Source organism: Maylandia zebra, linkage group LG20 (assembly GCF_041146795.1).
Source record: "Maylandia zebra isolate NMK-2024a linkage group LG20, Mzebra_GT3a, whole genome shotgun sequence".
Classification (NCBI taxonomy): domain Eukaryota; kingdom Metazoa; phylum Chordata; class Actinopteri; order Cichliformes; family Cichlidae; genus Maylandia; species Maylandia zebra.
In genome coordinates this window covers 15,475,362-15,487,149 of record NC_135186.1, presented here as the reverse complement: position 1 = coordinate 15,487,149, position 11,788 = coordinate 15,475,362, and the positions used below count along the sequence as shown (strand labels likewise).

At 39.0% G+C, this 11,788-nt stretch overlaps 2 protein-coding genes and 1 long non-coding RNA gene across 6 annotated transcripts in view; all 3 read right to left on the bottom strand.

The window, feature by feature from the left end:
• Positions 1-4,982, bottom strand: part of dpm1 (dolichyl-phosphate mannosyltransferase subunit 1, catalytic) — a 9,920-nt gene extending 4,938 nt beyond the window's left edge. The window contains exons 1-8 of the mRNA XM_004565478.5: positions 4,793-4,982; positions 4,473-4,572; positions 4,251-4,284; positions 4,087-4,163; positions 1,826-1,851; positions 686-781; positions 501-569; positions 235-349 (exon numbers count right to left, since the gene is read on the bottom strand). Of these exons, the coding sequence (XP_004565535.1) occupies positions 235-349; positions 501-569; positions 686-781; positions 1,826-1,851; positions 4,087-4,163; positions 4,251-4,284; positions 4,473-4,572; positions 4,793-4,923 (648 nt within the window). The 5' untranslated portion in view covers positions 4,924-4,982. The remainder of the gene's footprint in view (positions 1-234; positions 350-500; positions 570-685; positions 782-1,825; positions 1,852-4,086; positions 4,164-4,250; positions 4,285-4,472; positions 4,573-4,792) is intronic.
• Positions 4,983-6,237: 1,255 nt separating this feature from the next.
• Positions 6,238-8,509, bottom strand: LOC143414425 (uncharacterized). The gene is made up of 3 exons (XR_013095049.1): positions 8,322-8,509; positions 8,076-8,240; positions 6,238-7,895 (listed from the first exon to the last, which is right to left on the bottom strand). It is a non-coding gene; the product is annotated as an uncharacterized LOC143414425 (long non-coding RNA).
• Positions 8,510-10,781: 2,272 nt separating this feature from the next.
• Positions 10,782-11,788, bottom strand: part of LOC101480832 (collagen alpha-1(XX) chain) — a 45,057-nt gene continuing 44,050 nt past the window's right edge. For 3 of the 4 annotated variants that reach the window (XM_076878402.1, XM_076878403.1, XM_012923052.4), the window contains one exon: positions 10,782-11,606. In XM_076878402.1, the coding sequence (XP_076734517.1) occupies positions 11,578-11,606 (29 nt within the window). In that variant the 3' untranslated portion in view covers positions 10,782-11,577. The remainder of the gene's footprint in view (positions 11,607-11,788) is intronic. The other variant, XM_012923051.3, reaches the window with a different exon arrangement.

Sequence of the window (11,788 nt, the reverse complement as noted above, 5' to 3'; positions counted from 1 at the left end):
TCCCCAATTTTTAATCCTCAACTTAAAGAAACAAACAAACAAGAGAACGAATGACACACAAATGATTTCTCTCACACTGAACTACCTGAAAATTAAACACATTAATAAAAAAAAAAAGAAAAAAAAAAAGAAAAAAAAAAAGAGAGAGAGAGAGCGAGAGCGAGAGAGAGCGAGAGCGAGAGCGAGAGCGAGAGCGAGAGCGAGAGCGAGAGCGAGAGCGAGAGAGAACCTCACCTCTCCGATTGTGTAGTTGAGTTGTCTGGCTCGGACGATCATTTCCATCTGAAAGACGTAGCCTTTGGACACACACTGCTCAACAAGACTCTCCAGCACCTTTTTCTTGTATAGTCTGAAGTCAGTCAGTGGAGGAAAATAAATAAAATAAATAAACAATAACAAAAAAAATAAAAATAAACACAGCAGTAGTGAAAGAAAATACAGCTCTAATGTAAGAGTCAGTAGCACTTAATTCACAGCATCACAACAGTAACACCAATTACCTGAAGCTGCCTGTGAGATCTGAAGCACCAGGTCTCAACAACACCTGAGCCAAAAAGTTGGCCCCCCGACTGTGAACAAGAGGAGGAAGGGGAGGAGAAAAAAAAAAAATGAAGAAATATAAAACGTCAGCCTCTTGCCTATTAGGTGAGTGGAAACTGATTACAAAGTGTTAACCCGTAGTGACCTGATGAGTTTCCTGCGAAGGTCCCAGCCGTAAACCCCTCCGTTCCCTCGGTATCGAGTACCAGAAACCAGGTCGTAATTGCCTTCCTTCTGCTTCCTGACATAACAGAAACAAAAAGGTATTTGAAATAAAGGAAAGACACTAAAAACTGTCATCCGAGGCAGAGGTACTGAACAAATATTAATCTCTTGGAGCTGATTTAGTATTTGTTAGCTGAAATATTTGGCTGATACTGAGCTATGACAGACAAACAGTGCTGTGCAAAGTTTTTCTCTCTACATCCGTCAGATCAACAAACAATTAATTTTTTTATTTACTCAGGTTATGTCTAACATTAACACTTGTTTGCTATTCTGTGACTGTGCTGTATGTATCAACATATGTTACCTGAACCAACACTTTACTCTTTTCATACACAACATGCAGACAGTGAGGCTTGGTTTCCTATGACCCAGTACAAAAGCAAGTCTTTTTGCATCCAAAAGAACTGCCCCCTGCTGGCCATTAGAAAGAATGTAGATGAGCATTGGCTTCACATAAAGGCAGCGCGCACATTACTCTAAAGCAGAATTTGTGATGAAATTCAAAATGCTGTAGCTGCTGCAGCACACAGCTACATCACACAGCTCACTGCTACATCACACCTACATGGATTTCAGTTATTCAGCTGAACCTCTCCATCATGCTTGTGTTGTTGGTGCCTATTGGAGTTGTGCCAAAACATAATTTGTACAATTCTGAGAAGTTTAGAAGTGAATATTTGGGTGTAACCACCTTAAATGTAGCCTAAAAATCATTGGCATTCTTAAAAAAAAACAACATGCAGCCATGCACAGATTCACTGGTGTCTGTAGACACTCAAGTGCTACCTTGACTTCTCATATGTTGATGATGATTAGAATTTAAAAAAAAATAAAAAAAATCCAAGTTTCCTCATATTTCATCACAGTGTTTGCAGTTCTGTCGCCACTGATTTTCAGTCCACCATATCCCAGCCTTCCCCCCCCCCCCGTTTCACAACTGTAGATTCTTTCTTTATTCCCTGTAAATCACCACTGGCATTGGTCCCTAAAATCCAGCCAGGTAAGTCTGGCTCTACAGAAATAAAAATATAGGAAATGGGAATTCAGAGACACTTACTGAATAAACTCTGGGATAAACTTGGGCTGAAATGGAAAAGAAAAACATTAAGATTATTGCTGACAATAAATAGCAGACAGAGAACATGTTGTACATAACATTTTAGGCACATTAGAAATGGCAGAATGTATACCAGTAACCTGGTATCTTGCTGGTTTGTAGGTAAGAACAATTGACGTTTTAGGCTTCAGGGCAGGTCTCAAACTTAAATGAGCTGTGGGCCACTGCTGGTACGGTCATTTCATTGGAGGGCCACTTTAGTGTTCAAGTAGTACAATAACAAACAAACCTGAAAATACCCACAAATATTTCTGAAAATGTAGTGTTTCGTTTGTTTGTTTTTTAAATTTCAAATATTGTGTAACAAGACAAAACTGCAAATGTGAATACACATTTTTTTAGCCCTTCATTGACCTACCAAATAAGCAGACATAAGTTCACACATTAGTTCTTCAGTGCTGGTGAAAATTGTTTTCTTTACAAATAACTCTCTCACTGAACTAACACAGTCAATCAATCCCTGAACATGTTTATACTCGCTCTTGTTGTCTGCATATTAAATGGTAAATGGCCTGTATTTGTATAGCGCTTTACTAGTCCCTAAGGACCCCAAAGCGCTTTACACAACCAGTCATCCACCCATTCACACACACATTCACACACTGGTGATGGCAAGCTACATTGTAGCCACAGCCACCCTGGGGCGCACTGACAGAGGCGAGGCTGCCGGACACTGGCGCCACCGGGCCCTCTGACCACCACCAGTAGGCAACGGGTGAAGTGTCTTGCCCAAGGACACAACAACCAAGACTGTCCAAGCCGGGACTCGAACCGGCAACCTTACAAGGCGAACTCCCAACTCTGGAGTCACGATTGCCCCAATAGTTTTTTGCTTTTTAAAAAACTTATTATATTAACACTCAACAACAAACAGTAACTTCAAGAGCCAAACTGCATTCTATTTCTTCACGTCAATATACGGGGCCGCAAATAGGGGTGACGTGGGACGCAAGCAGTGTTGGTCAAGTTACTTGAAAAAAGTACTCAGTAACTAACTACTGATTACTTCCCGCAAAAAGGTAATCCCGTTACTTTACTGATTACTTATCTTCAAAAGTAATTAATTACTTAGTTACTTTTTAAAAACACGAACCTGAATAGGTGATAAAGCGATAGATCTTTCAGCCCAATTCAACTTTTTCTACATAATCCATCATACAAAATGTAATCAAATGGAAAAGTCTCTTTTTAAAACTTGTTTTATTAGTTTTAATCTTTTAACTTTATGCATCAAGCAAAAATGTAATTATATGCAACATTGGAAGAAATTTGTTTAATATTTAAACCTATTTTCTGCACATTCCAGCACATAAAATAATTTTTTTGTGTGTTAACACTCATTCTTTCAAATAGATGCAAGTAAAACACAGCAGAAAATAAATAAAGTCAAAGACTGGCGGTCCTTTTGCTCCATTTTCACCTGTAAAGCAGGAGTAGGTTAGGCGGAGGTTTGCCTTGGTGCAGGTGTGCCGCAGCGTTCAGTGGAAGAATCTCCACTGTGAGTTTCCCATTACATGGTAGCGCATTCAGTGCTTGCTTGGAAGTTTAGGGGCTTTTTTCGCTGTAAAAAGAAGTTTTCTTCCCATGCACAATGGACACTAATGTTTTTGTCACTTTTTATGGAATCAAACTTAAAGTAAGGTCAGTACTTCCACGCTTTAAACGCTGCATGCTCATACTCTCTCCCGCACTCGATGTTATCCATTGTTGATCTGCACACAGCTGTTGTCACGAACGTCGCACTCGCTTACGTCACTGTCATGAGACATTCTTGCAAAACAATCACCGTTTTAATAACGCAGTAATGAAGCGTTCCTACGGGAAAGTAACGGTAATCTAATGACCGTTTTTGCAATAGTAATCCCTTTACTCGTTACTTGAAAAAAGTAATCGGATTACTGTAACCCGTTACAAGTAAGAAGTACCAGTAACACGTTACAAGTAACGCGTTACTGCCCATCTCTGGACGCAAGTGGCTCCCGGGCTGCGAGTTTGAGACCCCTGCTTTAGGGAATGGTAACGAATTGTCAGCCGATCTAAAAGAAGTAACTGCTGATATACGATTAACCTCTTAATCAGAAAGATAACCTTAAGAGTTGATGTTGAGACTGTAAGTTAGACATGTAGAATTTTACCACTTACTGTCGTCAAGCAATTAAAAGACGAACACAGACAGTATGACTGAAACATGCTCCACTCACATGATGGGAAAGATCTGCATCCATTATGATGATGAAGTTCCCAGAAGCATGCTTCATGCCGTGAATGTAGGCAGTGCCTTTGAAAGCAAGACAAACATTCTTATGAGCAGATAACAAAATGTACTAAAGCTTACACACTCATTTTGACATAGTTTAATACTTACCTAGGCCTAATTTTTTTGCTCTTGGTCGTAGCAGCTGAAACACAAAATAGTTTAAGTAAATCCTTTGGCATGGACAGTAAATACTATGGCAAATAGTTCCCAAGCAAAACAACGTTATGACATATAAAATGCGCTCTTATTTCATAAATGTATCTAACTTTCGTGATGTACTGTTGGTACTTCTTAAAGTAACATATCTATCTTTACGGCTTTAATACTTACGATCTTGTCCTCCCCATAGACTTTCTGAAGCTGTTCTGCCACCTCCAGTGTCCCATCTGGGCTTCCGTCGTCAATAACAATTATCTCGTAGTTAAACCCACTGCAAAAAAACAAAAAAACAAAAACAAAAGGCAAATGAAATATAAGAATACGGCAGCAATAAGTAAGCTTAACATTACCCTTACAGCTCTTATATTCTTGAAATCTTACACTGACCCATTGAAGCCGAGCAGCTGACACTACTTTAGTGACAGCTCATCATTGACTTCCACCGTTAGCTAGCACAAGCGGAAAGCCTTTGCTAGTTCCCAGTAACTCACCTTTCCCCGAAATACTTGACAAGCAGCCACACTATTAAAGGCAGGTTTTCTCTTTCGTTGTAGGTGGGTAATAGTACTGAGTATTTGTCCCCGCTGTCTCGGTTTGGCCGGGAAGTTTTCCTGCTTGCCATGGCGACGTTGAGCTTGTGCTCCTTCTTCCTTATATTATTTATAGGTGGTTAGCAAACAGCAAAATGGTGCATTACCGCCACCAACTGGTGTGGAGTGTGAACCTAAATGTCAAAAAACGCAACGTTAATCTCGTGCAGTTTTTTTTAAAGATCTTTATTTAATCTTTAAATACAATACAAAGTAAAATTAAACAGTATTGCATTAAAGGTTTTGTACTTCCAGAAATTGTGTACGAGAAACAAACAAACAAACAAACAAGCATTAGCCAGAACATACAATACACATACGCTAGAGAGGGGGGGGGGGGGGGGAGTTTATCTAATTAAGCCAGAGAGTAAAGTGATTGAAGGATCTTCTTTTTTTTTTTTCACATACAACAATAGTTTTTATAGCTTTAGGGTTAGTATATTTCTGCAGTATATAGACTTAAGATATATTAAGGAGCTCTGCCACATTGGCCATTCTGATAACAGATTCAGCCCCGGCTGCCACTTGTAGCTGGAGAGTATCAAGATGGACAGGAATATTGCTGAGAAGATACCCACTGAGAAACCAGTCAGTATTTCAGAGAGCTTTTACCTAGTCAAAGAAAGCTTCCTGTGCAAAGAGTGTCTGAATAGGTGCCAAGCTGAGAGGAAGGAGCTGAGGGAGGAATACATACCATACTGTGTTCTTAACTCAAGAGTGCCTTTCACTTACAGTACTGCATTCATTCATCATGATCATCATCATATATGGAAAAAAATAAGTTCCTGAAGTCTCTAAACCAGAAAAGAAAGACACAGATTCTGATTTTGTCTCATTCAGAGAAGGCCTTCCTTTCTATGATGAACCGTCACTTTAGTGTGATCTTTATTAGTTTCAGACCAAAATACATTTCAAAAGATATTTTAGGGCGAAGAAAATACATTTACAACCTTACAGTAGAATGTATATCAAAGTATCATTTAAAATATATTTAGTGAAATAATAATGATAACAATAATAATAAAAGTAACAATGTTTTATGTACATCTGAGTCAAAGGTCTAGCAAGAATGAGGTTGTTTATTCATTTGCTTACAGTATTTCACATTACAAAATATCTCACTATAATGTAGCATTAACTTTACTTTGAAATTAATTATCTGTCAGTGATACAGTAAACAAGATACAACTGTTTATGTACACTTTCATGTCTCTTTAACAAAAACAAAATCCTCATTCAGAAATCTGTCTTCCATTCGATGGTAAGTGTGTGTATGTGTGTACACTTTAGTTTTTGACAATATAGTACTTAAAGGAACACACTCCACTTTTTTTGGAAATGGGCTCATTCTCCATCTCCCTCAGAGTTAAAAGTGCAGCGTCCTCTTTGTAGATCTGTAGGTTAACAGGACTTTGGAGCGGGATCTTAAGGGATGGGGCGTGGCCAGGATTTTTGCTTGAGGCGCCATATTAGCAGGCCAAACAAATGCTTGCTGTGTGATCCGTTGTACACACACAGACACGCATACACATTTCCACACACATACCATCATATAGAAGAGAGATTTCTGAATACGGATTTTTTTTGTTAAAGAAACATGAAAGACCTCAACCTAAGGTTAAATGTATAAACTTGAACTTGAAAAAAACATCTTCATGACGCAACCGAAAGAATCATGAATCTGAAAAGCGACATGATTTTTCTGGATTTTATTTTGTCGACTTATGAAGTTATATATATTGTTTTGTATATTTTTGAAATTCCTTAAGGAGAAGATTGCTGTTTGGCTGATTGGTCCTAACCAATTACTGTATAAAAAGATGAATGATGCGACAGCACTTCCTCCCATTGGGGGAAAATGAAGCCAAAATATCCCGCTTGTGGGCGCTGCCATGTTCCACTTTTGGAGCCAGAGTCTGCTCAGTAGTAACTCGTGGTGGAGCGTCTCTGGACATGACCGCGAACACGCCCCCTTACGCTTTTTACATAGCCCGGCTGCTTCGTCTCTAATTCTGCAGGGTATGATGTCAATACAATAGATAGATTGCCTTTGGACTCCTCATCCAAAGGCAGCCTGTCACAACCTGCTCCATTAGGAGATGGACCCCAGAAAAGGAGGATGCTCTGAGAGACTGCTATGACACCACAGACTGGGATGTGCTTCTGATCCCACATGGTGAGGACAGAGGCGGCGACACACTGTCATACTTATTATGTCAACTTTTGTGTGGATGCGGTCGCCCTTGCTAAGGTGGTACGGTGTTATCCTAATAAAACCGTGGGTAACACAGGAAGTCAAAGCTGTCCTCAACATGAAGGAGGAGGCCTTCTGGAGCAAAGTGAAAGAGGAGATGAAAGCAGCACAGCCCGCTCACGCCTGGACAAGGGAAAAGGCACGGTCAGGATCCTGTTTCTTGACTTTGAGTGCCTTTGAGGGCCCCGTCTGCTCCAGGAAAAGCTGAACAGGATGCAGGTGGACCCCTGCCAGGTTGCTTGGATCGCCAACAATCTCACCAACAGACCACAGTACATTAGGCTGGAGGACATCAGGGCTGACATTGTGGTCAGCAGCACAGGAGCACCACAGGGTGCTCAGGTAGAGGAGTACAGGAGGCTTCTGAGGAATTTTGTTACATGGAGTCCCACAAACCACCTGCAACTCAACACCTCAAAGACCACTGGTTGTGGACTTTAGGAGGTCCATACCAGGTCCACTGCCAGTTCAGATAGAGGGAGAGGAGATGGAGGTGGTCAACTAGTACAATACCTCGGGCTGTGGGTGGACAACAAACTGGACTGGTCATGCAAAAAAAGCAGACTGTACTTCCTCTGGAGACTGAGGTCTTTCAACATCTGCAGGAAGCTCCTGAGGATGTTTTACCAGTTGGCAGTTGCTGGAGTACTATTCTATGCTGCGGTGTGCTGGGGGAGCAGCACAGCAAAGATGGACTCATCCAGGCTGGAAAAACTAATCAACAAGGTGGCTGGCATAAAGCTGGATACTCTGGTCACAGTGGCAGAGAAGAGGACATTAAAGATAGCTTATGTGAAAATGGGAGAATTGATGATTTAATTTCTGGTTTTACACTAAAATGGTCTTCTAACAGGTAAACATAAGAAACTTTTTTTTTTTTACACCAAAAACATAAATCATAACTTTAAAAATGCAGGATCTGAATCTTACCTTCACAACAGTACTGATAACATCAGCACATCTTCTGAAGGGATTCCTTGACAAAGGCTGTAAGTCTGCAGCCAGGGGTTAATATTTCACATCTGATTTCTCCTTTTTTGCTCTTCTTCCCAGAAAGCAGCAGTGGTTTGTAGCCAAGGCCATTAGTTTTTCAAGCTGCAATAAAACATAATATTTATTTGGTCAATATTGTAATATTGAATAATGCAAGTTAAAGCCACTCAGGGTGATCTTTACCTAGTGGTGAGTTAAGGTTTTTGTACTTGCTGTGTTCGTTTTCTTCTCTGAAGTACAGGAGAACGACTAACTTTTAAAAGACTTCATTTGCTGTAGCAGTTGAAATGACAAGTTGCAGCACGCTGGACCTTGATGTGAATCAGCGATCTGCTTCACAAAAAGGATGGCCCTGTAAGCAGGCAATACAGTTTTATACCACAACAAAAACAAGTATTATTATGACTATCTTCTTCTGAGAAGCAACCCAGTGGTCCTGCCATTTCCCTTGCGAATCTTATAAGAAAAATACACAAAATAATACAGAAACAATTCAACAATCAGACAAACAAATACAACTTAACCAGGATCCAATGTTTTGCTGCTTTGAAATACCATAATTCAAACCTTAAAGTCAAATCCAATCATATTAATAAATGCCATTTAACAGCTAATATAGGACTATACCACAAAAGCAAATAATGAAAAAACTACACTTCCAGAACATCTAGAAATATCTCCACACCTGCACTAATTCCATTCAAAAAGTGAAAGTTGTAAAATGAATACATTCATTCCACACTGATATATTTCAAGTGTTTATTTTTTAAAATTTTGATGATTATAACTGACAACTAATGAAAACGCCAAATCCAGTATCTCAGAAAATTAGAATATTACGTAAGACCAATACAAAGAAAGGATTTTTTGAACTCTTGGCCAACTGAAAAGTATGAACACGAAAAGTATGAGCATGTACAGCACTCAATACAGTTGGGGCTCCTGTTGCCTGAATTACTACAGCAATAAGGCGTGGCATGGAATCAGTCTGTGGCACTGCTCAGGTGTGATGAGAGCCCAGATTGCTCTGATAGTGGCCTTCAGCTCTTCTGCATTGTTGCCGAGTCTGCTGAATATTTAAATATTCAAGGCAAGCAGAATATTCCACAATAAAACCGAACTACAGCTTCAATATCCTGCTTGTACATGAATGCAATAACAATAATGATCAAATAACATGACAAAGTCAAAAGGAACATTTCTAAATATATATATTTCAGCACTTTCACTATTTAAACGTAAGACCAGTTTAAGGAAGAGGACTCCCTTACTGCATTTATTTATATTATATTATCTGTATAGCACTTTAGAGCACACCTTTCACTTTATTAAAAGCACCTTATCAAGCACTTTATTTAGCATTGCACTTTAAGCATGGATTTGCACACAAGAAGTTTAAATATTTATTGACTATTTATTGGGAATTTTAAAATCAGTTGGTAGCCTTATTTCAGATCCTGCACAGCTGCTCCTCATCAAGGAATGTGGTGGTTGTCTGTCAGGAGAGAAGAATGGTGATCGAGATTGTGATTAAGGTTTACCAGTAAGGAAAACTAATGCAAATGTGTGTGTGAAATCTAGGGATAAAAGTGGTGCAAATAAGTGTAAGATAATGATTACTCACCTTTCTTGCCTGTGTCCTTTTCAAGGTGTTTGGGCAAATGTTTCCCTGGGGGTCCAGACACCATTTAAAGGTTCCGGGAGAGACCATTGGTAAAGAGAGTGTGGTGAATCTTTTTGTGCTTGGGTTTTTATAATATTGGGTTTGGTGTAACATTAAGTGTGAAATATTTATTAATATGTAAATGTGAAAATGTATTTATGTATTTATTTATTCTTATTGATATATTGTATACTGTGATGGAAGGTTGGGATTTAAGAATTTACCTGAGAGTGGAATAACGGTTAAGTCTGTGACAGCTGAACATATTTAAGGCTGCCAGTTGTCATTAGAGGATGGATTTTTGTGCTGTGAAGAAGCTTAACAAATTAATTGTTGTAAGGAGAGCTGTATAGCAAATAAATGCGTTTTTTGGTTCCACTACACTTGCCTTGGTCCATCTCACTGTGTTTCCAGCCGCTAAGGGCCGCCCTGTTACAACCAGTAACCGAGAGTTTATTTTCTGCAGTGTTGTGCAAAGTATTTGAAGGGAACAAGAATTTCCCCACTTCGGTCCAAATGATCTCCCTTTATTTTGACAAATACGCTAGGATTACTGCAGCCCCCCAGCTCGAGACTACTACTGCAGGCAATTTGACAACATTTTGCTTGTCACTTACAGGTTGGCTGTGCTCTGCAAAATAGAGGCCACTGGAAACAATGATCTCCTCAAGATGGTTGAATGAAGAATTATAACACTATCATGTTATTTTTTTCCACCCTCCTAACATAATTTCATTACATTATGACTTTTTGTTCCAGTGACACAACACAAAACTGCAGTTTTGCGTTGTTGGGAGCTTTTAAGGACCAGTCTTGAATCTTACAGATTTGATAAGTGAAGACTGGATGTGTAGTGAACAGAGCTCGGATAATCTGGACAAATTACGCAGGCTGCATCTGCAAATCAGAACCAGCTTTAGATTTGATGCTGGCAGACAGGCATGCATGTCTCAGGGTGATTACACACTAACACATTGTGATTAATTACATACATTTTTATACATTTTATTAACAAGATTAAAAAAAACATAGAAAAAGCAACAAAAAAGATACACCAAAAGAAATATTATCTGACACTGTATTTCTCTTTCTTTTATACACAAATTCTTGTCACCAAAGCTTTGAAAATCATTAAATGTAAACACAAATAAGCAATTAGAATTCATACAGTTTAAAATAAACATGGATATCCAGATACAGTTAATATAATTAACAATATAACAATTATCATACACGTGGAAAGAAATGTTCTCACAGCATCATTTATACCATGGAAGAAAAAGAAGCTTTTCCACCATGGATTATGCAATTTCATTCTTCTTGAGGCAGTTAAGGTTAGAATGGCAAATGAAATACACAGAAAATAACATATGCAGCTAAACTATTTGGCATTGATACAGTGCATGAATACAGAAACGTGGCAACAAAGATTTCAGTGCGAATACATTGTTTAAGGCAAGACTTTACTGATTCCACTGGGAAAAGATCTCTTATGAAGCTATCCATCAACTGGTAGGTTTTGTACGAAAAAGCTCCCTAATTGTTCTTAAGTGAATAATTTCTTAGCTGATTTGAAACATGAGTGAAGATTTTAATAAGAGAAGAGAGAGACACAATCTTCCCTTACTATTTTCTTTTTCAATGCAGCAAACCTCTTCAAACCTCTTCAAAGTTCTTCTGTGCTCCAGTGTCAGTCTTTTGCTCACTTCCAAATTAACCAGTCATTTCCTACAGATGTCAGTCACCTTACCACTGCCTCCTGCATGTTTTCTCCATTCAAGGCTGGTAGTCATCATAAGAGTCTTCTGTGTGAAGAAAGAAACTTGAAAAGGATGCCGAATAAGTGAAAATGATGTCAAAGTTACCCAATTCTGTCAAATGAGAAGTGCTTTGCAGCTTTGCATGGCTCACAGCTGAACACAGTCCACAGTGATTTAGTCACGTGCAGCTACTAAAACAAGCTGGTTTAGTTCATCTCCTTTTAAGT